A 22,483-nucleotide genomic window follows, 5' to 3' on the forward strand; every position below is an offset into this window, starting at 1 on the left:
ACAAACCTTGCTATTCTCTGAGCCACACTGAAACATAGAGTTTAACAGTGGCAGATTGGTTTAAACTTGTGTGGTTTGTACTATGTAAGCAGTCAAGAAGATTACTGGACTATTACCTGTGTGACAAGCTGACTGCCTGTATGTGTAACTTTTGGGGGAAATTAGCAATGGTTGGCAGGTAAGCAAAGGATCAAGATCAGGTTCTCTCCATACAGGATGACTTACACACAATGGAATATTCAGGATTCTCACTATGCCCTTCTGACCCTCCAGGGACACAAATTCATCAGCTTCTGGACTGGCTCACATTCTGGCAGCACCTCAATCACTTGTCTTGACTCAATGTTAATAACCTGGTCATATTTCCCTTTGCTCCTTGTAGTAGCAGGCAGCACCCCCAGCCCCTCTGGGAGTTCTTAACACAGACAGGTAACCTTCCTGTTCTGTGCCCTGCTCAGAGAGACTTTACTAACACTTAACTACAAATTAAATACTTTTCCACAGCACAGCCTTCCTGTGAAAGTGATCTCCAAAATGTGAACTGGACCACTGGAATGGATTGCCTGTTCCTTCTAGAATACTATAGCTTCCAGGGCCAGGCAGCGAAATCCCAGATGTGTGACAAATTGTTTACATGTGATTTTTTTCACCCATTAAAGTCTATGGGCATCATTTTCGTGGCGAAATATGGCAAAACTTTTCACTCATCGCTACGCACAATGGGTCCATAATTGAGGATATTTATTGTAACATTTTTCATCAGAGAAGCACACTGTTAGTTTCACGAATCATTGGACCAGCTCCTTGTCTATCCTTACCCTTCCTGTGTCAGCTCATTTGTGCCCATCTTCAGTTCTCCCAGAAAGGAATAATAGTGTTGTGTTGGGCCGTGGGGAGGGAGAGCGCTGCGGAATGCTTCAGATCTGGTTCTGCCTTCATTCCGTCATACCTCCCAACATTTGAAAAACAGAAAGAGGGACAAAAAGTCAACTTTTATCATGCCCACTTTATGGCCCACCCCATTACCATGTCCATTTTACAAAATTTGGCAAGTTATGAAAGCTTGAACACATTTCTGGGAATTTTAGTGCACTGTTTTATGTGTTATACCAGTTTTGCTAATGAAGCTGAAATCCCCCTTTAAGCTGCTTATCTTAAATTGTTACAAATGTATCTAAAAGCAGTGTTTAAAGGGGTTGTTCACCTTCCAAACACTTTTTCAATTCAGTTGTTTTTAGATTGTTCCCCAGAAATAAAGACTTTTTTTCACATACTTTCCATTATTTATTTTTTACTGTTTTTCCAAAAACTAAGCTTAAAGTTGAATGTTCGTGTCTCTGGTGTTTGAGTCTGGCAGCTCAATAATTCAGGCGCAGACTCTAAACTGTTACAATTTTGCAACATTTAGTTGATACATTTCTTAGCAGCATGTCGGGAGTATTTGCAACTATTGTATCAATTCTAACAGCTGTCTGTAATGAAACGCAGAGACTCTGCTCAGCAGGGACAAAGATAAGAAATGTATCAACTAAATGTATCCATTTAGAACAGTTTACAGGGTCAGCACCCCCCCCCTCCCAGAGCTGCTTCAGAAGGTGAAAAATTACACTTTACGCTTCAATATTAGAAAAACCGTCACACATAGAAAATAGAAAGTCATTGGAAAAAGTCATTATTTCTGGTGATCTATCTGAAAACAACTAGTTGTTTGGAGGTGAACCACCCCTTTAATGTTCTGGGCAATCTGCCAGAAAGCCTCTTATTTTATTTAGGTTTCAGAAACGTTGTATCTGTTTCTGGCGTCAGTACAGGAGATCAAAGAGAAATTTGAGACATTTCAGTAAGGAACGAGGAACTAATGGCTGAACTGTCAAAATCAGGACTGTCCTGTGGAAAACAGACAGTTGGGAGGTATGTTACTTCCATGTTTCATGACTTCCCACCACCACTATTAGTAGATAGGTATGTACAACATAGTTAAAAGGAATTTATATTGAATTCTAGAATTTCCATTAAGCTGAATTTCTAAGCTTTTCATTAACGTCGAGTGAAGGATTCGAAGGTAAAAAGCTTCGAATTTCGAAGTTTTTTTGGGCTACTTCGACCATCGAATGGGCTACTTCGACCTTCGACTACGACTATCGAAGGATTCAAAATAAAAATCGTTCGACTATTCGACCATTCGATAGTCGAAGTACTTTCTCTTTAAAAAAAATTTGACCCCCTAGTTCGGCAGCTAAAAGCTACCGAAGTCAATGTTAGCCTATGGGGAAGGTCCCCATAGGCTTTCCTAAGTTTTTTTGATTGAAGGATATTCCTTCGATCGTTGGATTTAAATCCTTCGAATCGTTCGATTAGAAGGATTTAATCGTTCGATCGTACAATCGTACTATCTGCGCTAAATCCTTCGACTTTGATATTCGAAGTCAAAGGATTTTAGTTCCTAGGCGAATATCGAGGGTTAATTAACCCTCGATATTCGACCCTTGATGAATCGGCCCCTTAGTGTTTCAACGGGGTTACGTCTCAATTAATGCAAAAGGTCTTTTTGCCATTTTAGGGTAAGGGAATACCTGGAGATCCAGGGAGATTAGTTGCCCAAAACAAGAGGCGATTAGTCGCCAGACGACTAAATCTCCGGAATCTCCAGGTGTGCCCTTACCCTTAAGTCACGAGGAAGGTTTTAAGAAACAATGGAATTTATAATGTAATTTTCAGGGAAAATGCTTATATTGGGCAAAAAAGTTTATCCGAACTTAAAAATTCCTGAATCCTCTCAGTATTAGTCATGGGAGAAAGTAGGTAGCCTAAAACACAATTGCCTGCTTCCTTCACCTAATGGCATCCATACACCATCGTGAGGCCACAAAATTAAACACACAAAAATAACGCAGTAAGCTATATAAAGAAAAAGATTTCACATCCTATAATAAAGACAAACTGTTGGACTGTAACTTAAAGCTAAAGTTCAACATATGCATAACCCCACCCCAAGAACATAACCACGTGAGCAGTGATTCTATCCTCAAAGTATTTTTCTCTCAAAGTTGGGCACTTCCCTTATATAGCAGTTAGTTTTAAGACCTGTACTTTTTTTCAATATTTGCGGTTATAAGTCTGTACCTTTTTCAGAGATGGCTAACTTACAGGTGACCTTTTACTGGAGAAATACTCTGGGTTTCAGGCATTGTAGGTGCCTGAGTCTCAGGCCTCAGGTCCAGCCTACCTCTCTTGGTTAAGATCTGTAGGGTTTCTTTGCTTCCCTAGCCGATCTCCTCATCAAAAACATGGGTCAATTTTTTATTTTCAATTATTTTTTTCTGGCAAAACTCTTGGATTTGATCATGCTCTGAAAACATCATATGTACGATATTTATTGAGAGCAAAAAAATTCATAAAGCTTGAATGTAAAACGTTCCAATTAATAGCTGCCAAGTTCAAGTAGAAGCCAATGGGAGCCATCATCGGCAATTTTAAGGCAAGTTTCTATGTAAGTTTTTCAAATTTTTTGACCTATTCAAAAGACAGGGCGAAAAATTGCAGCTATTCTTATTTTTTCTATCACATTCACATTTTTAAAATAAATGAGCAAGTTTTAAAATGTTTTATAATTTGAGTTTAAGTAGAAAAAAACTTCTAACATTACACAAACTCAAATTTCGATAAATAAACCTATAAGCATTGTAAAATTCTACTTTTTCGTTAAGAATTGTGTAATTAATTTGGTGTTGGTTTAACAGAATGTAAAATTCTGGCCTACAAACAGTTTTAATTTAAAAGAAGCTGTGTAAAAAAGTGCCATTTACAGCCAACAATTTTTATGCCATAATATCCCATTAATTGCTAAGGTTATGCCAGGTCTAAACTAATGGCATAAATGATGGTTTTTGTGTGGCCTAAAATAAATGACATCTTTATAAATGCACCAGTTACTTCTTGTAATGGATAATTTATGTAATCCCCAAGCATAGCACATATTCTTGCATTGAGGAGAGTGCTTTATAAATACATCAATTATTTTAAAGCAACAGTAATGTCAATAAATGAAAGCATTTTATATGAACTATAGTTCTGCTAGCCTGCACTGAAAAAAAAAAAACATTGTACCATCTTTTGGCCTGCTACCAAAGTTTTCCCCTTCTCTGTATTTTATGTATTGCAAGAAGTCTTAACTTTAGCTAATAGGAATACCCCCAACCCATGACACTTTCTGATGGTGTAACTGAAAGCTGGAAGTGCTGAAGTGGGGATCTGAGGATCTTGGGTTTATGTGTATTTAAGCATTTAGGGGACACATAAAAATATAAGATCCCCGATATATATACTGCACCTCTATGGCATTAAGTAAAGTGGAAAGGCATTTTATGAGCATTTCCCCAGGCATTTATAATCATCATACTGTATGGGGGCTGTTCAAGGACATAGGGACAAAAGTAAATTTCACTTACCAGAAATGTCTGTTCATCTATTCCTTCAATCAGCATATGGACACACCCTCCCTTAAAAGTCTTCTTGTTCTCTCTCGTGGCTCTGAGCGCTTTTTCTTTAATAAGTGGAGCTCACTTTAATGTTGATATTAGCTCTTGAAAAAAAACACATATATTGCCTGATCATTTTTAATTAATACAAAAGCTAGCACTCAGCATATATAGTAAGAGAAACACTAAAGCTAAAGTACAACTCGCTAAAGTCCTATAGATAAAAGCTGTTGGCAGTGAATGTGTTGTGAAAGTTTTCAGTGAACAGTTAGGAACAGCATAAGGCAAAAAACTATAATGCATTACACAAGAGCCATGGATATTCTTAGAAGTGTAGTTTAGTGATGTGATCAGTTATAACTGGTGTTTAGTAATGTAATTTGTGTCACCTGATTTGCAGATGTACCTCCCTGTAGTGAAATTTAAATAAAATAAAAGTCTCCTCAGAGTTCCATGACAATATCCTTCTAATATATAAGAGCCAGGAATATCCTCTAAATTACATGGTTATAAATGGTGCTTAATGATGTCATCAGTTATAATTGGTGCCATGTGATGTAATCCCTGTTCCCACTGTTGTAAATTAGGATATTAAAAGTCACCTATGAGACTATGGGGCTGATTCACTATGGGTCGAATATCGAGGGTTAATTAACCCTCGATATTCGACTAGGAATTGAAATCCTTCGACTTCGAATATCGAAGTCGAAGGATTTAGTGCAGAAAATTGATCGAACGATCGAAGGATAATTCCTTCGATCGAACGATAAAATCCTTAGAATCGAACGATTCGAAGGATTTTAATCCAACGATCGAAGGAATATCCTTCGATCAAAAAAACTTAGGCAAGCCTATGGGGACCTTCCCCATAGGCTAACATTGACTTCGGTAACTTTTATCTGCAGAACTAGGGGGTCAAAGTTTTTTTTATAGAAACAGTACTTCGACTATCGAATGGTCGAATAGTCAAACGATTTTTAGTTCGAATCCTTCGATTCAAAGTCGTAGTCGAAGGTCGAAGTAGCCCATTCGATGGTCGAAGTAGCCCAAAAAAACCTTCGAAATTCTAAGTTTTTTTACTTCAAATCCTTCACTCGAATTTAGTGAATCGGCCCCCTAGTAAATCCTTTTTACAACAGAGGATGCACTTGTCATACATTTTCTTCATATCAAGAATAAGGAATATATAAGGAATAATGTACCCCTATTGTAAAATATAAAGATTTAATTCATAGTACATGTATGGGACCTGTTACCCAGAATACTTGGGACCTGGAGCTTTCTGGATAATGGATCTTTCCACAATTTGGATCTTCATACCTTAAGTCTACTAGAAAATCATGTAAACACTGAATAAACACAATAGGATGGTTCTGATTCCAATAAGGATTAATTATATCTTAGTTTGGGTCAAGTACAAGCTACTGTTTTATTATTACAGAGAAAAAGGATTTTTTTTTTTTTAAAACTGGGATTATTTGGATAAAATGGAGTCTATAGGAGACAGCCATTCCATAATTCTAAGATTTCAGGATAACAGGTTTCCGGATAACGGATCCCATACCTGTATTCATATTTCACAACAGGGAGGTACATCAGTTTTTTCTGATACACACGTTTCAGTGAATCAGGTGACACAAATTACATTACTAAGCGCCAGTTATAACTGATAACATCACTAATCTCTGTTCCGAAGAATATAATTTACAGGCTATTCATGGCTCTTGTGTATTGCATTATAGTGATTTGCATTATATTGTTTGTAACTTGAGAAAAAGATATGGGTGTCTAAACCCTAAATGTAAGTGGCTTGGTTCAGTTTTCCTTTGTTCATAAACCACGTGAAAGAATAACCTAGCTGAATAGAACAATTGGGATTAAACATAAATCGATTTTTAAAAGAACTCCTATTTTTTTGACTACTCAGGTTGTCCTGGTGCTTTCCTCTCCAAATGATTGATGTGAAATCAAAGTGCCACTTCTAAAAGGAAAAAGACTTTCAGCAACTTTCTTGCTATAAAGCAAAGGCACTATCCAATACTGTCCCATTTCAAGACAAGCACTTAACCTAAAAATACTAATGTTCTGGCATAGTGTGTATGTATGTATGGGAAATCCTGGCTCCAGAGAAACTTAAAATGTGGTGACAGATACAGATTGTTCCACCCAGTCTGTATTTCTCTTACCTGCTATAAAGCTGGCCATAGATGCAAAGATCCGATCATACGAAACGAGCATTCATACGATTTTCAGACCGTGTATGGAGAGTCCTGTCATTTTTTGTCCTACACAGATAGGTCGATTGGACAGGTTGCCGTTAATATCTCTGCATGTATTGGCTATTGTACGATTTTCAGTGCGAGACTGTCACCAGCTTTGTCGGACATAACTTTCGTAGGGGCTGTCAGGGGCAGAACATCGGCTGATCCATTCTTTTTCTACGTTATTTGATCTGAAAGGTTATAGTTATTAATGGCAGGTCGGGAGATGGGGAAGTCCGATCGGGAGATGGGGAAGGCCAATCGTTGAAGGATTCGAACAATCGGATCTTTGCATCTATGGCCATCTTAAACCCTTAAGTCCAGTATTTGATTTAAAGCACTGTATAAAGAAACAGTGATGGTTGAAATTAATAGGTTTCTTATATATTTAGTATTGCTATATCATTGTGGTCCAGTATTGTAATTGCCACATCTGCTGGACGTCAGATGCTGGAAGGCAGGGCTGAGCAGAGTAGAGCAGTCAGACGCAGCATTGACAACAGGACATTCCCAACCTGATTACAGATGCTGTACTGCTATATTTACATAGAACTAATGCAGGAAGCATGCAGGCTGAAGAAAAACACAAATTGTTGCTTGAATTATCTTCCCTTGGCTCTCGTTATGTTAGGTCTTTGTCTGGAGAAGCTCTGAGCTAGCTGACCTACACTACAATAACATACTATAAAGAATATATATTCCGAAACCTGTTTCACCTCAATGCTACACCTGTCTGTCTGCATGAATCTATCTTGCACACTGTGAGTTTAATACAATTAAAATTGCTAACAATTTCCTATGATCTTCAGGTACATGTTTTTATCACTATTAATAAGTGGTTGCAATGTTCTTCCTTTACAAAACTGCCCCAAGCCACCCCCAGCCCAATGGTACTTACCCCTCCTAAATAGCAGGTAGCTTTTGAAATTCTAGACTGTACAAAAGTAGGAAAAGTTGGGGGTTGTGGTGTCAGACATGAACCCAATGTGCTGGTTTTTTTAGGACTGGTTTTGCTATACCCGGACCTAGCCCTAGCTCTGTCAGTGTTTCTGAGGTAATTTCATAATGTCTTTAAGCTTTAGGCTTAGACAGTCAGGGAACTGTAGACAACCTGTATATATGTTTGGCTATGCCTATGTATATATAAGAGATGAAGGGCGTTATTTATTATAAATCTGAATGCAAAAAAACTCGAACAATTCGTGTTTCAACTATAAAATCCATATTTTTCGTGGAAAAAAAACCTTGAATTTTTGGAGATTTATTATACCCAGAGGATGGAAAAAGTCTGAATCCGAGGTTGTGTATAAGTCAATGGGAGAGGTCCCTATCAGTTTCTGTGGTCTGCACTGGATTTAGCCCAAAAATCTGACTATAAAAATCGTATTATTAGGATTTTCGTTCGATTTTGTCGAGTTTGTCCCCGATCCGATTAAATCATGCTTTTTTAATAATAAATAAGGTCCAATCTTGGATTCTAGTATGGTCTGACTTTTTTTATTTAAATTCAGGTTTTTGATAAATAAGGCCCCCAGTCTGAGCATTTTAGCCTTCTTATGTGTAAAGGTGGCCATAGACATAACAAATACCATCTTTCTTGGAAAAGATCTTTCGTTTCAATACACACGTGTAGAGCTCAATAGTCAGATATACAGGTAGAAACAATAGAATTCTACCTGTATCTGATGATTCAGCACCAACAATGGCCGATGGGGGCCTTCAAAGGCACCCGATCAAAATTTTCCATCCAGCCCGATCGAAGAGCTGACCGATATCCAAGTCTTCTGTCAATATTGGTTGGCTCTTTTCCCACCATACACTCACCAAATATCGTATGAAATATTGTTTCGTACGATATTATCTGTGCGTCTATGGCCACCTTTGAGTACATGTGGCTGTGCCTTGGCTTCCTCCCCTGCGTTTCCCCACAGCTGTACAGAAACTGATGTGCCCCATTGAATCCTTCGTGTATCTACATTGTCACACTAAAATCTGCTCTGTATATCTGTGGGTAGGCCAATGCTGTGCCTGTCTGTGTAACTACACAAAGGAACAGATAAAAGCACAGGCGGAGAGAAGTTGAGGCACAGTCCTATGTGTTTTTAGCCTAAGAGACGGCCTTGTTTTGTTTGTGTATGTCTGAGAGAGAGGCAGAATGGGTGAACCTGTTTGTTTGGACTTTTAGTACGATGAACACAGTTGTATTTCGGGCTAATGTGACATGATGCCTTCCTTCTGCCAGCAGCAGAGAAGTGACTGATCCTTCCCAGTGCGTATAGCATAAGGCATGAATGTTTTACTATGTGCATGGGGCATAATTTGCACATGAGAAAACTCGATTTAAATTTGATTTGAATTGGAAAAACTCGAATCGAATTAAAAAAAACGTGATTCAAGTTTTTTTCTTAAGGGCCAGAGTATGATAAATCCTGAAATTTGAATTCGAATTCAAACTCGAATTTGAGGGTTTTGACAACAAAAAAATTAAAAAATTCAAATTAGAATTTTTACTTCGACTCTTAATAAATCTGCCCCTAAAGCTGGCAATAGATGCAAAGATCCAATCGTTCGAATCCTCGAACGATTGGACTTCCCCATCTCCCGACCTGCCATTAACCATTCAGATCAAATAAAGTAGAAAAGAACAGATTAGCCGATGTTCTGCCCCTGACAGCAATCGTACGAAAGTTATGTCCGACAAAAGCTAGTGACAGTCTCCCACTGAAAATCGTACAATCAGCAATACACGCAGAGATATTATTTTCTAACCTGTACGATCGACCAAACGACCGATCACTCGATTTGTACGATCGGATCCTTGTGTCTATGGCCAGCTTTAGTGTGCCATAGCTAAACCACTATTTTCCATTCTTTAAAACCATATACGCAAAATACAAATCCTGCATGGCTAATTAACCATGTAATTAAGTGCTTGCTGTAGACTGTTATTCACATTTTAAAGAAGCTTTATACATATGGCAATCATGGTATTTTTACTACTGCAGCATTCAAGAGGAGAATAATGGTGGTCAAACAAATTGCATATGGGTTCCAGTATAGTGGCAGCTAATTCAATATGTACTACATGCTCACAATAATGTTCCTGCATTGAATGTTTGGTGCAGTGGCCATATTCTTGCTTGAAACAGTCCAAAAAACCAGAGGACAAATGCCCCCTTACCAGGCCTCCTCTATATGTTGTGCTTAAAGGAACAGTAACACCAAAAAATGAAAGTGTTTTTAAGTAATGAAAATATCATGTACTGTTGCCCTGCACTGGTAAAACTGATGTCTTTGCTTCAGAAACACTACTATAGTTCATATAAACAAGCTGCTGTGGAGCAATGTCGGAAATTAACAAACGGCTATATGGCACAGGTTAACTAATGGATAACAGATAACACCATTAGAAAGACAGAGCTTATTTGCTATCTGCTTTGTAACCTGAGCCTTTTCTCTTTTGAATGGCTGCCCCCATTGCTACACAGCAGCTTATTTATATAAACAATAGTAGTGTTTCTGAAGCAAACACAGCATTTTTACTAGTGCAGGGCAACACTGCATTATATTTTCATTACTTTAAAACACTTTTATTTTTTGACGTTACTGTTCCTTTAATGACAGCTGTCGTGATGAATGTTTAAAATTGTCTTTTCTTTACAAAAATAAATAAATCAAAGCTAAGAAAGAGAAAGAAAGACTACTGAAAGAGATTGGTTTGCCCCCATCTGTGTGAAAAAGTATTTGAGCTGTAAAATACATAGTCAGCAATTTAGGTGCGTAGGTAAAAATATCAGGCACACAGGGTTATTGTTACAAACACTGCTAAGATTTGTATGCTGTACCCAGAGGAATAGGCTAGTGTACAGAAGAAGATTGGGGAAACAAGAAACAGACCTAAAGAAATAGAAGAGATATACACTTGTACTATCTTTTGTCTGGTTTATTAAGTTTTCTGCATGTTGTGTTGTGAGATATAATCTTGCATTTGTGTTCTGATATACACACATACAAGAATGCAGGATGTAACTAAGGGTTAATGGAAACAGCAGAATAAACAGATTGCTAAAAGAGAAAAAGTGGAAACAGAACGGGAGAGAAAAACAGAAGTGCATATTATAGGTATCAAGGGAATAACAATACTATTCGTTAGTAAATGCTCTGTTAGCATTACTAAACACATTTAAAGAGCAGAGGTAACAGCAGGAGGTAGGGAGGGGAGTGCTTACCCGCGATGCCTGCAGATAATAAGAGTAAGCAGCTCTCTAGCGCCTGAGTAAGCAAACTGACGGATCCTTCATGGAGGATTTCCCTATCACTAGCAATTGCCACCTTATATCAATTGTGCTTGAGGACTGATTTAAGAAATGGGCAAAAGGGGCATGTGCCCAGGGTCTACAAGAAGCAGCAGTGGCCATTAAGTCCTTTCATCTGCAATAACATTTGTATGAAGCACTCCCAGGAAGCAGAAGTCACAGTCACTCTATTTACTTCTGTACAAAGTATTCGTGCAGCCTTCTCATTTTTCTTATTGCGATTTTTTTTTTCTCTTTTCTTTCCGCTCCACTTTTTCCTCTTCTCATTTCCTCTTAATTTGAAAGTTTTACGCACCTTTCACATTCCAAGTTCTCTCCTTTCCTTAATTGTGGGTACGATTTGTGAACATGCAATAGGGGTAGTTTATTTCAGGTGACCACTATAATGAACAAAAATAATACAGTTATTAAAAACGAGTAAAAAGACACCTTTATTACTACCACTGAGCTCCTTTGTATTAAAAGACAGAATGAAAAAACACTTGGGAATTTTGTGTTTCTGTAAACTACTTAGTTGAATTGGCACAGATGCCTGTATACACTGCCTTCCTTCCAGCACATGCATTTAGCTAACTTCTAATAGACTTCAACAGCTGCCCAGTGAGCTGGTGTTTAGAGAAATGCCAGGGAGGGTGAGTGGCAAGATTCATTCCACCAAAGCCAAATGCCCTTCTGTCAGCACTGGGAGGGGCTGCGTTACACTGGTACAGCCTCGGCACTGGGCAATGCTTAGCTGCATGCATTCACTAACTGAGAGTGATTAAACACCAGAGAAAATGTTAGTTGCTGAGATGGCAATCTGCCCCGGCTGCTCCTGCTTCATGTTATCCAAACCAAAGTGTAAAATTCAGCTTCAGTCCCCTCTTTCATTTTGCTGACAATACTCTGATTAGGCCAATTATACGAGTAGGATTTAAAAACAGATATTAAAAAAACACCAAAAGCGTTTATAGAACCAATATTATAGAACCATCCCATGAATGAGAGACATTATTGTTTAGTCGTGTCTTTATCAATAATCATAGGGTCCTACCCTACTAAGGTGGCAGGGCCTTTCACAAGAGGGCTCCAATTATTAGCCTAATGGTCACCTGGGATAACAAATAGAATTTTAAAAAATGACCCAGTGATTCTGATCTCCCATCATACCCATTATACTAAAACCCTACCCATGGTTATTCCTACAAGCATTTTGTGCACTTGACCATCATTTGTTAGTTTAAGGTGTGGTTGTATATTCAGATGACTCCCAGAAATACAGGAGCATTCATTTGTATTTTCTCCTGATCAGATACTGCAAACTTGGCTTGGGGTGGGTTGCTATATACAATTGTTTATGTTAGTTCAGGCCAATGACCCTATTCTTATAAGATTAGACTTGAGTAACTGACACATATATTATATATACTATATTTTCCCTGCAGGTGGGAAGATTACCTCAGGCAAAGTCATTGTAAATATCCTTCAGTTTTACGTGCCTTTATGTTTCCCTGGCACTGAATGTCCAGGTCTTTCTCATTGTAAAGTTGAGTGATCTGTTCTTCAGTTGTGACTTGGGACACACACCTCCATCATTGAACCCAGCTAGGTCTGGACTGCAGAGAGATGTAGTTTCAGCTGGATTTTCAAAGGGTGCCTTGAGGTTGGGTGGCAGAGCCTGTGGCAAAAGAAAATGAAGTGATACCAGTGAGAAGGAAGCAAGATGGGCGTGGGGAGGAAATGCTGATAGGCAGAAAGAGAACAGGTCAGGCAGGAGGAATAGAAGAAGAGAGAGTAAAAGAAAACGGGCTGTAATGAAAGAAACAAAGGAGTCACAGCAGCAGTTGTTTGTGGGACTTACTAGAACTTAGAAGGGGAGGACAGGAGCAGGATGAAGAAGGGGAGGGCTCAGTTGTGAGGAGCTAGCGCACACGGGACAGTGTCTGACAGAAGGGAAGAGAGCGGCTGAGGCAACTCAACGGTACTGACACTTTGGGCGTAAGAACATTTGCTGAACTCCCTTCAGGTTCCTGCGCAATAAGTTCACCCCCCGCACTACCATTTGCCGGGCTTCCCTAAGGATGAGCCAGTGGCCAGGACTTATCAAGCTCGTGTCAGCTCAAGCTGAGAGTGTATCACCCCCGGGCTCTCTGCTCAACTCCAACTTCTCCTCGTCACCAGCTTAAGAACAAAACTCAGCGTCCTGTCAAGCGGCAGCCCCGTCACGTCAAAGCCCTCTCCTTGTCATGAGCTGAACACTCTTTGCCCCTCGTCCTCCCGAGGGATAATGGCAGTGGGGACACAGCCTCAGGCGGACAATGGGAGGCTTCCCTCGCTGGCACCAGTATCCGGCCAGGAGAGCGGCATGGAGTTTATGGCCCTTACGGCTGTACAGACGGACAGAGGGAGCCCTCGGCGTCTGGGTCTTTTGGGGACCCCAATCCCGGGTGGCTCGAGGAGCTCATCCTCTCACAAGAAGTACCGGCGGCTCCAGAACTATCTGTACAACGTACTGGAAAGACCCCGAGGTTGGGCCTTTATATACCATGCCTTCATGTAAGTAGCCCACACACTTGCCTTTACATGTCTGCTCTCAGCAACTTTCTCTATAGTGCACGTGTATGAGTGTGTCTTGTACTGGAGACCAAGGGCCACTCTAGCGTGTCTTCTACAGCTGCTCCTACCTGCCCTCCACTACATAAACACACGTGCCAGGTGTAATAGTAATAGCACTACACTATAACACTATTACAACACTTGCTCCCTGTTCTACTTCTACTGACTTTCATATTGATACATAATAGTACCACAGGGTAGCACAGGTACCACACTGACCCACTGCTTACACTTCTATAATCTTATTCTACTGGGTCTCTGGGTTTAAGTGTGACTAGTGCTGCCTGTGGAAGGAGTTTGTATGTTATGTCTCTGTGGTGTTACCCCCATTTACTTCCCAAAACAAATACAAACTGGTCCTTGAAGAAACCCCTCCTGTTCTGTGAGAGGCTGTGAGAATGATGAACACTCTCTAAATTGAGCTATGTAAATATAACATAATCATAGATAAATGTAGTTATTGTATGTTCTTGAACTGATTGCCAGCACTTCCATAATTCAATGTCTAAACGTCTTGTTAACCCCATCAGTGAATGCAGTTTTGTGTCACTAAACTCTCAATGCATTATGATTTATTTTTTTAAATGATGTTAAGTTTTGTCACCAACATTATTCAGCATTAAGGTATATGGACCTGTGCATCATATGTCCTATCTATCTATCTATCTATCTATCTATCTATCTATCTATCTATCTATCTATCTATCTATCTATCTATCTATCTATCATCAATCTATCATCAATCTAATCTATCTATCTATCTATCTATCTATCTATCTATCTATCTATCTATCTATCTATCTATCTATCTATCTATCTATCTATCTATCTATCTTTCTATCATCTATCTAATCTATCTATCTATCTATCTATCTATCTATCTATCTATCTATCTATCTATCTATCTATCTATCTATCTATCTATCTATCTATCTATCTATCATCTATCGTCTGTCTATCTTCAGTGTCTGTAGAGTTTTAATCTAAACCCAAGTTAAACAACTTAGTTTAATAAAAATAACTTTTACTTATAATTGTAAACTTTTCATTAATAAGTCTGTGATAAGGATAAGAATCTTGAAGGCCAAACTGCGCTTTGTCTTTGGTTAGAGTTATGACACTCAGAAACTGAGGCATAACGGTATAAATGGCCAGTTAACATGATTTCACAACATGTAGATTTAATAATTTATATGATTAGGATAGCTCCTTACACAAATACTCTTTGCTGAGTACAAACAGAATTGGGCTATAATGTAACAATTACTGAAACCTGATAAATAACACTATTCATATTCATATGCACTTGCTTGTTCTGTATTTTAGAAGACACATTTGTGTCTAAAGAGGTGACACAGGAATTGACAGCAACTTAGATGAAAGCATATCCAGGAGTCTGCATACAAATTAAATAAAGAAACATTTGCTTCCTGTTTTGAAATTCTGCACAAAGCTCAAAATTAAATTTGCTGAAACAACACAATTTTATTTTCATCAGATGGGTTTTTTTTACTTTCAGTAGGGAAACATCAATATAGCTAGTATGTCTGAAAAGAACTTGAAAGAAGTCTAAACATACCTTGACTAATAAATGTTATGCTCAGTAGGTCACATTATTATTATTGGAATTGGTAGTTAATTGATTTAGAGTTACTTGGCAACACTGTAGTGGGAGTTTGCTGAGGTATTTATAAGGACAAATAAATAGCTACCTTTAGGTAGATGTTTTGTATGACTGACAGAAGAAGGGTTAAGCTCACTTGGTCTGTGCCTCCCAGGATTTACATTTTGTTTTGAAGAGATTCTATTGAGCTTTCTGTTTCTTTCCCACTTGCTTTAGACCAATGACACTCAGGGCAATTGGACCAATGTCACCCTATGTTAGCGTATAACAGCAGTCAAAATTCCTCTGTCTGCTTGTCACCAGTCCTATTGAATGTAATGTGCTTCACATGATGAACATAAAGCCAAAACGTTTTGTCCAAACATCTTGGCACTGTGGTCAACCTGTCACCATTCTGTGTGCATCCAATAGGACACTTTCCTTTTCAATAGTAATTGACTGGCACTCTTCTCTGCCAGAGAGCAGCAGCAGTCAGAATACACCATGTGCCTTAAAGCTGTGTGGCCAACAGTAGGTAAAGTCACACAACTCTAAAGCAAGTGGAAGAAAGCAAGTTGTAATTCAATAATAATTCAATACAAAGTTAGAATCTGTGTTTACTACTATGTACATGCTTATTACACATGGGTGCACATGGGTGCCTCCATGACATATATTTTACAATATGAGTGGGCTTCCTGCACAGGGATGCACAAAACTCTGTAAGTGACCGTTGGTCTTGGATTCCAGGTAGGCTATTATAGGCGGCCACTCGGGGGAATGCACTTAAACCTTTTTGAAATCTGAAAGGGGGCTGCTATGAGCATTATAGCTGTTTAACGGAGCACATACTGTATCTTTTGGTATTGTATAGGCACCCCCATGTGTCACAGAAGCACCCATATGTAATAAACATGCATAACAATACACAGAAACAGCAAATTAAAAATTGGTTTGACATAAAATATATAGGTTATACCCACTACATGGTAAAACAAAATTACACACATCAAAACATCAAAGGTCCCATATGACATGGATGATAATAGGTGATAACATAACTTAAATATTGTACCTCTCACTGTAAATGTCATGTAAAAGAATGATTTATTAAATCTTCTTTGCACATTTATCTGACATCAGTCCAAACACTTAAGGGGGACGATTATGTTTAATTGTTTTCAGATAGTTCACCAGAAATATATAAGATATTTTTTTCAAATACCTCCTATTCTCTGTTTGTGACTGTTATTCTCATATTGAAGTTTCATTTTCACCTCTTTATGTTTTTATTAAAGAGATACTGTCATGATTTTTATGGTCTAGTTTTTATTTCTAAAATACATTGTTTACACTGCAAATAATGTACTCCACCATATAAAATTTTATTCCTGCACCAACAAGTATATTTTTTAGTTGTAGTATTGGTGTGTAGGCAGCAATCTCAGGTCATTTTGGCTGATACTTTGCTTTCAGAATGAGCCAGCACTTCACAATGGTACTGCTTTCAGGCAAGCTGTTGTTTCTCCTACTCAATGTAACTAGAGGAGTCTCAGTTGGAATTAGATTATGACTAGTGAGCGCTATTCTCATATCTACCAGGGAGCTGTTATCATGTTTCAGGGGGCTATTATCTATTTACCTTCCCATTGTTCTATTGTTAGGCTCCAAAAATTGCTACAAGAGGAAATTTAAAGCGATTTTGGGAGACTGGAGCGACACATGGGTTTTACCACTAGCGATTCACATTATTGCCTATGGGAAAGTTTTTTACTGGAGAGTGCAGGAGATTAGTTGCCCAGAGAAGCAGCGATTTATTGCTAGCGATTAATCTCCTGGTGTGTCACTGCCCTAACTTGCAGTCCAGCAGTAAAGAGTGAATGAAGTTTATTAGAGCACAAGTCAAATGACTGGGGGCATCTGGGAAATTTACAATAGACCTGTGCGTCAGCTTATGCATGCTTTGTACGAACTTTGTAACTAAAAGTGTCTTTTTTAAGAAAGTTACAGTTCAGTTGTGCAAGAATATTTTTTCAGGGGGTTATATATTGAGAGTGCTGGAGCTACCTTGTTTAGTATATATATATATATATATATATATATATATATATATATATATATATATATATATATATATATATATATATATTGTCCTTTGGTTCACACAAAACTGGTTTTGTGATTCCTGTTTATCTGCTAGGGGAACACATAGTATTAAAGCCTGCTTATTCCTTCACAGTCAAGTTAGCGAGCCTTTGGATGTAGTGCTTGCATAGCATCTGGGATTCTCATCGGACAGCATCTCTGTGTAATGTCTGCTGCTCCTGACTGGTATTTAAAGACACACTTTCCAGTTACCACATAACGTCAGAAGGAAGAACACAGTCTCTGCAGTTTTACACTGATTCATGTGTCTTGAGTCTTTATAGAGGCTGGTGAAGGAAGTAGGAGGAAAAACTACAGAGAAAATAGAATCTTATGGGCAGATTTATGACCACAGAAAAACTCACTCACTTTCTATTCAATCCTATGGGATTTTTAGAATCGTATTTTTCAGCGGAGTTCATCATTTAATAAATATATTAATAAAAATCTCATAGGAATAATTAGAAAGCAAATGAGTTTTATTGTGGTGAGTTCCAATCTCACACTTTGATAAATGTGCCCCCAAGTAGGTACCATCACATATCTTTTTTTTGTGTGTGTGAGTGAGTGAGTGAGAGAGTGAGTGAGTGAGAGAAAAAAAAGTATGTTTACAAGTTTTGTCACTAAAGTCACACTGGCCACCAGTTATGTCAAGACATATTTTTGGGATTAAATGGTGTCAGAGTAAAACAAATGTAATTGCTTAAATGCAGGTACCCATTAACTTTGTGGATATTGTTTGGTCTTTCAGTAGTAACTGAAAGCAAATTTAATAAAAAGGCCAGCCAACACATAGGCTTCAACTCCCCGAAACATGGTGTCTTTTCATAAAAGAAAATAATCAGTAGTCCTAAACTGTACCCATTCATTGCTTTGCCCCCCACCCCCATGGAGGGTATCCACAAAGTTTGGGATTATAGCTGATTCACAGAGCACTCATACTTTGGAATTGATCAGGTGCCTCCACTTGTCATACGAGCCATTTGAGGGATCCCTGAATTATGACATCAGGAGTGATGTCAAGTTGACCATGTCTCCTTCTAACACACGACTTTAACTACACATGCAACAAAAGTATAAATAATTTAGTTCAGTTCAAAAACTTTAGTTCGGTCACATAGGGGCAAATTTACTAAAGGGTGAATTGACTAACGCAGGCGAAAATTCGCCAACGTGATGTAATTTCGGTACTACAATGGCGTAACTTCGCTAGCGAAGGAGATGGACTGTAGCGGTACTTTGCTCCTTAACGCCTGGTGAATTTGCACTCTGGAGAAGGGGCGTAACTACGCGAATTCACTAAGATGCAGATTTTACTGAAACGTTACCTCTTGCACCAGATTTGCTTTTGCCACCTCAGACCAGGCTAAGTGCAATAGAGTAGATAGGAGTTACTAAAAAAATTGATAGGCTGAAAAAGAGCATAATTTTTTTTGGGGTAACCGACTTCCCCCTACATTTTTCTAACATGGCACATAAGCTATACACTGGGCTCATGTGTCCCGGGCTTGTGTAGTGTAATGTGTAGTGTAATGTATTTGCTGCAACATATATATGTCCATTGAACTTTAACTTCCCGCCGTATGCAAATTAGGCAACGCTAGCGCAACTTCGCTTTGCTTGACGCAGTAACGCTAGCGAAACTTCACCAGCGTTCGGCGTCACTTTGGATTTTAGTGAATTAGCATTGTCCTGGCGAATATACGCCTGCCACTGTTTTGCGCAGTGAGCGAAGCCGTCCCTGGCGAATTTTCGGAGGTTAGTGAATTTGCCTCATTGTCTGATACTTATATTTTCACAACTGTGTTGCCATACACCATTGCTTGCTTTCTTTATTTGGTTGTGCATGTACATATATTTGTAATCATTCGCATGGGAGGATATATTTGTATGAAATATTTATTACTTAGAAATGGAAATTCCAAAAACTCCCTTCAATAATTCATTACTTAGAGTCTAATTCTTTCTTATTCATCGTTTATCATAGAGAACTATATTTGCTCTTCCACACCAAAACAAGTCTGTCGATTTTAAGACAAGCCATTTCTTAACATTTAGGGGAATTTGCCTTAATTTAGAGTCAGGTTTCATGTCACACTATGTGACCTGACTGAATCCAGACTCCTGGACTATTTACAACCCACCCTAATTTATTGTATTATCTCTACATTTGATCTCTATCTGTAACTTCCTAATTTATTGGCCATGAATACCTTTCACTGATCTAACAGTATATATGCTGTGCCTTTCTAGCTTTCATTAGTATTTTGCCTGCCGAAGGGGCCTCGGTGCTCCAAAAGCTTGCAATATATTTTTATTGTTAGCCAATATACAGTAGGTATCATTTGTACAATTACTTTTGTATTTGTTTGTTTTTTATTTGTTATTTTAACATTTAGGGGGTTATTTATTAAAGTCCGAATGCCAAAAACTCTAAAAATTTGATTTGTTTTTTTTACTATAAAATCCTAATTTTTAGTTGAAAAATAACTTGAATTTTTTGAGATTTATTAAACCCAAAGGATGGAAAAATTCAGAAGGTTGTATATAAGTCAATGGGAGAGGTCCCTATCCTAATTGGAAGTTTCTGTGGTCTGCGCTTGAACTAGCATGAAAATTTCGGGCTTTTCAGACAAAAATCCGAAAAATTCAGACTTTGATAAATAAGACCCTTACTGTTTTAAACAACATACCTTAACTGCTGCACTTTAAAATGACCCCTAAAATCAATCTTTCCCAAGCCCCCAAGAACCTTGGGACAAACATTTAGGAGGTTATTTACTAAACTCAGAATGCAAAAATCACGCAAAATTTCGGATTTTTTTTTATATATAACTACAGACTTTTAAAAAATCACGAATTTTTCGGAATTTATTAAACCCCGAGGATGGAAAAGTCTTTATTTTTTAAAATCTGGCATCTCAGACCTGTCGAGATTGCATATAAGTCCCAATGATTTTTTGATGTGCGCTGGGATTCAGGTAATACCCCGAAGTTTTTGGGTGAAAATTACGAAAAAATCATTAAAATCTGATTTTTTCCCGCAAAGCAAATTTTTGGGAGAATTTAATAATAAATAAGCGTAAAAAACCTCTCTTCTCTGTATTAGCTAATAAAAGGGGAGCTCTATTGTCTGTTCCAAATACAGGACATTCCTTGTTCCTTCTCTTTTCATTTGTTGGCTAAATACAAGTTAAAGAGCTGTTGCTGCTCTGCTTGTAAGCCTAGTAACCAATTTTCAACCATAAACCTCCTTCCCACCTTATTTTTCCATCTGCCTGTTTCAGATTCAAATACGATCTAAAGGTTTTGTAGGGCTAAGCTGTACACAGCTTCCTTTCCCAACTATGGGTGAATTCTTTCCACAGATTGTTGCAAAAAAAGCAAGGTAAATACTACAACTTCATAAGTGGGTCATGAAGGTGCTTATGTCTAAAGCCTTGTGTTGCTTAAATAGATTAGATCTTGTATATGTTTTTTGATGCCTTTCTGTAGTTCCAGGAAGTGTAGCATCATTTCACTTCCTCATATGCTGATGCTATGTGCACCGACAGATGCAATGTTCATACCTGGCTGATCCAAAACTTTCTTCTGTTATAATCTGCATAGTGTCAAACCTTCCTCAACAAACCCTGCAATTTGTAAGAGCTCTTTTACAATCTTGCTAACCTGGGGTTGGGCTTGTCATCTATAGGTACAATTTGCAAAAAGTGCCAGTTGCAACAGTTTATGTACACAGGAGTGGTCATTTACAACTGCAAGTGCAGTGAGCAAAGTACAATTTCAATTACAATTACCGTGTTTCAGCCTTTTCCCCAAGAATATAACTGTTGTACTTCCACCAAATTCAGAATAGGAGGCAGGTAGAAAGCAGTGTTTGTGATCGCAACTATAGGTAAGTGCAAGGAGTGCATTTGGATGCAAATACCTTTAATGAATGGGGTCATTGGGGTGCTACATGCTACTGTCAGTGGGGAAATTTGCACAAATGCAACTGTGCTTGCATTCAAAAATGATCCCTAGGGGCAGATTTGGGGACGGGGTCACCCACCCAGCTAAAGCAGCTCTGGGGGAGGGGGGTCGGGGAGGGGGTCATCCACCCAGGGTCGCCCACCCGGGGTCGACCACCTTGCATTGCATTGATACAATAGTTGCAAATACTCCAGAGATGCTGCTGAGAAATGTATCAACTAAATGTTGCAAAATTGTAACAGTTTAGAGTCTGCACCTGAATTACTGAGCTGCCAGACTGAAACACCAGAGACACGAACATTCAACTTTTTTGAAAAAAAATTAAAAATAAATAAATAATGGAAAGTAATTGAAAAAAGTCTTTATTTCTGGTGAACAACTGAACTAAAAAAAATGTTTGGAAGGTGAACAACCCCTTTAAGGTTCGAATGTCCAAACTCAAATGTAAAAGCACCAACTCGAATGTAAATTCGAATTTGAGATTTCTTACACCTCGACCATGGAAACAGTTCTAATTCGAATATTCGCCACCTAAAACCTGCTGAGTTCATTTTACAGAGGTCTGTTGAACCATTTGAATATGTTAATTGCCTTCCTGACATTTGAGGGTTTTTTTTCGGACGAAAACTCGATTTGAATTTGATTCAAATTTTTGGGTCGGGACTATTCAATCAAATATTAGACTTCAAGGTTTTTAAATAACCTCCCATTTGAGTTCTGAGTACATTTGAATTGTTTTGTAAAAAAAAATTCACATAAATCCGAAATTCAGCCTTTGATAAATAACCCCCCTAGTGGGTATATCACATGCTATAGCTCCATAGGACATGGATGTCCACTGGCAAGTCATTACCCTGTACAAAAACCCTGTATCTTCCATGTGCCAAATACAGACATTAAAAATCTGCCGCAACCTACCTTTGCCACTAGTACAGGCGCAAAGCTCTGCGTCTGGGTCAAAATCATTTTTAGAAAGCACAATATTTAAATTTAAAATGAACAACAGTTTATTTTATTGGGGATTTTTTGGAAGCATTGCTATGTGTTATCTGAAGTTCTTTAAAACACAATAGGCTGGATCATAATGTGGAATAAAATTCCCAGGCACTATTC

General features: G+C 38.3%; 1 protein-coding gene and 1 long non-coding RNA gene across 5 annotated transcripts in view; one reads left to right on the plus strand and one right to left on the minus strand.

Moving 5' to 3' along the window:
• Nucleotides 1–308: 308 nt before the first annotated feature.
• Nucleotides 309–13,036, minus strand: LOC108709588. 3 transcript variants are annotated; one of them, XR_001934658.2, is made up of 5 exons: nt 12,896–13,036; nt 12,493–12,712; nt 10,969–11,435; nt 4,449–4,582; nt 311–949 (listed from the first exon to the last, which is right to left on the minus strand). It is a non-coding gene; the product is annotated as an uncharacterized LOC108709588 (long non-coding RNA). The 3 variants fall into 3 exon arrangements; XR_005965847.1 differs by lacking the exon at nt 12,896–13,036 and having other exon boundaries at nt 309–949; nt 11,351–11,435; nt 12,493–12,717; XR_005965846.1 differs by lacking the exon at nt 12,896–13,036 and having other exon boundaries at nt 309–949; nt 12,493–12,717.
• Nucleotides 12,890–22,483, plus strand: part of LOC108709587 (potassium voltage-gated channel subfamily KQT member 4) — a 65,132-nt gene continuing 55,538 nt past the window's right edge. The window contains exon 1 of one of the 2 annotated variants that reach the window (XM_018249577.2): nt 12,890–13,590. In XM_018249577.2, coding sequence (XP_018105066.1) covers nt 13,322–13,590 — 269 coding nt within the window. In that variant the 5' untranslated portion in view covers nt 12,890–13,321. The remainder of the gene's footprint in view (nt 13,591–22,483) is intronic. The other variant, XM_018249576.2, reaches the window with a different exon arrangement.

This window comes from Xenopus laevis, chromosome 2S (assembly GCF_017654675.1).
Source record: "Xenopus laevis strain J_2021 chromosome 2S, Xenopus_laevis_v10.1, whole genome shotgun sequence".
In the NCBI taxonomy this organism is placed as follows: domain Eukaryota; kingdom Metazoa; phylum Chordata; class Amphibia; order Anura; family Pipidae; genus Xenopus; species Xenopus laevis.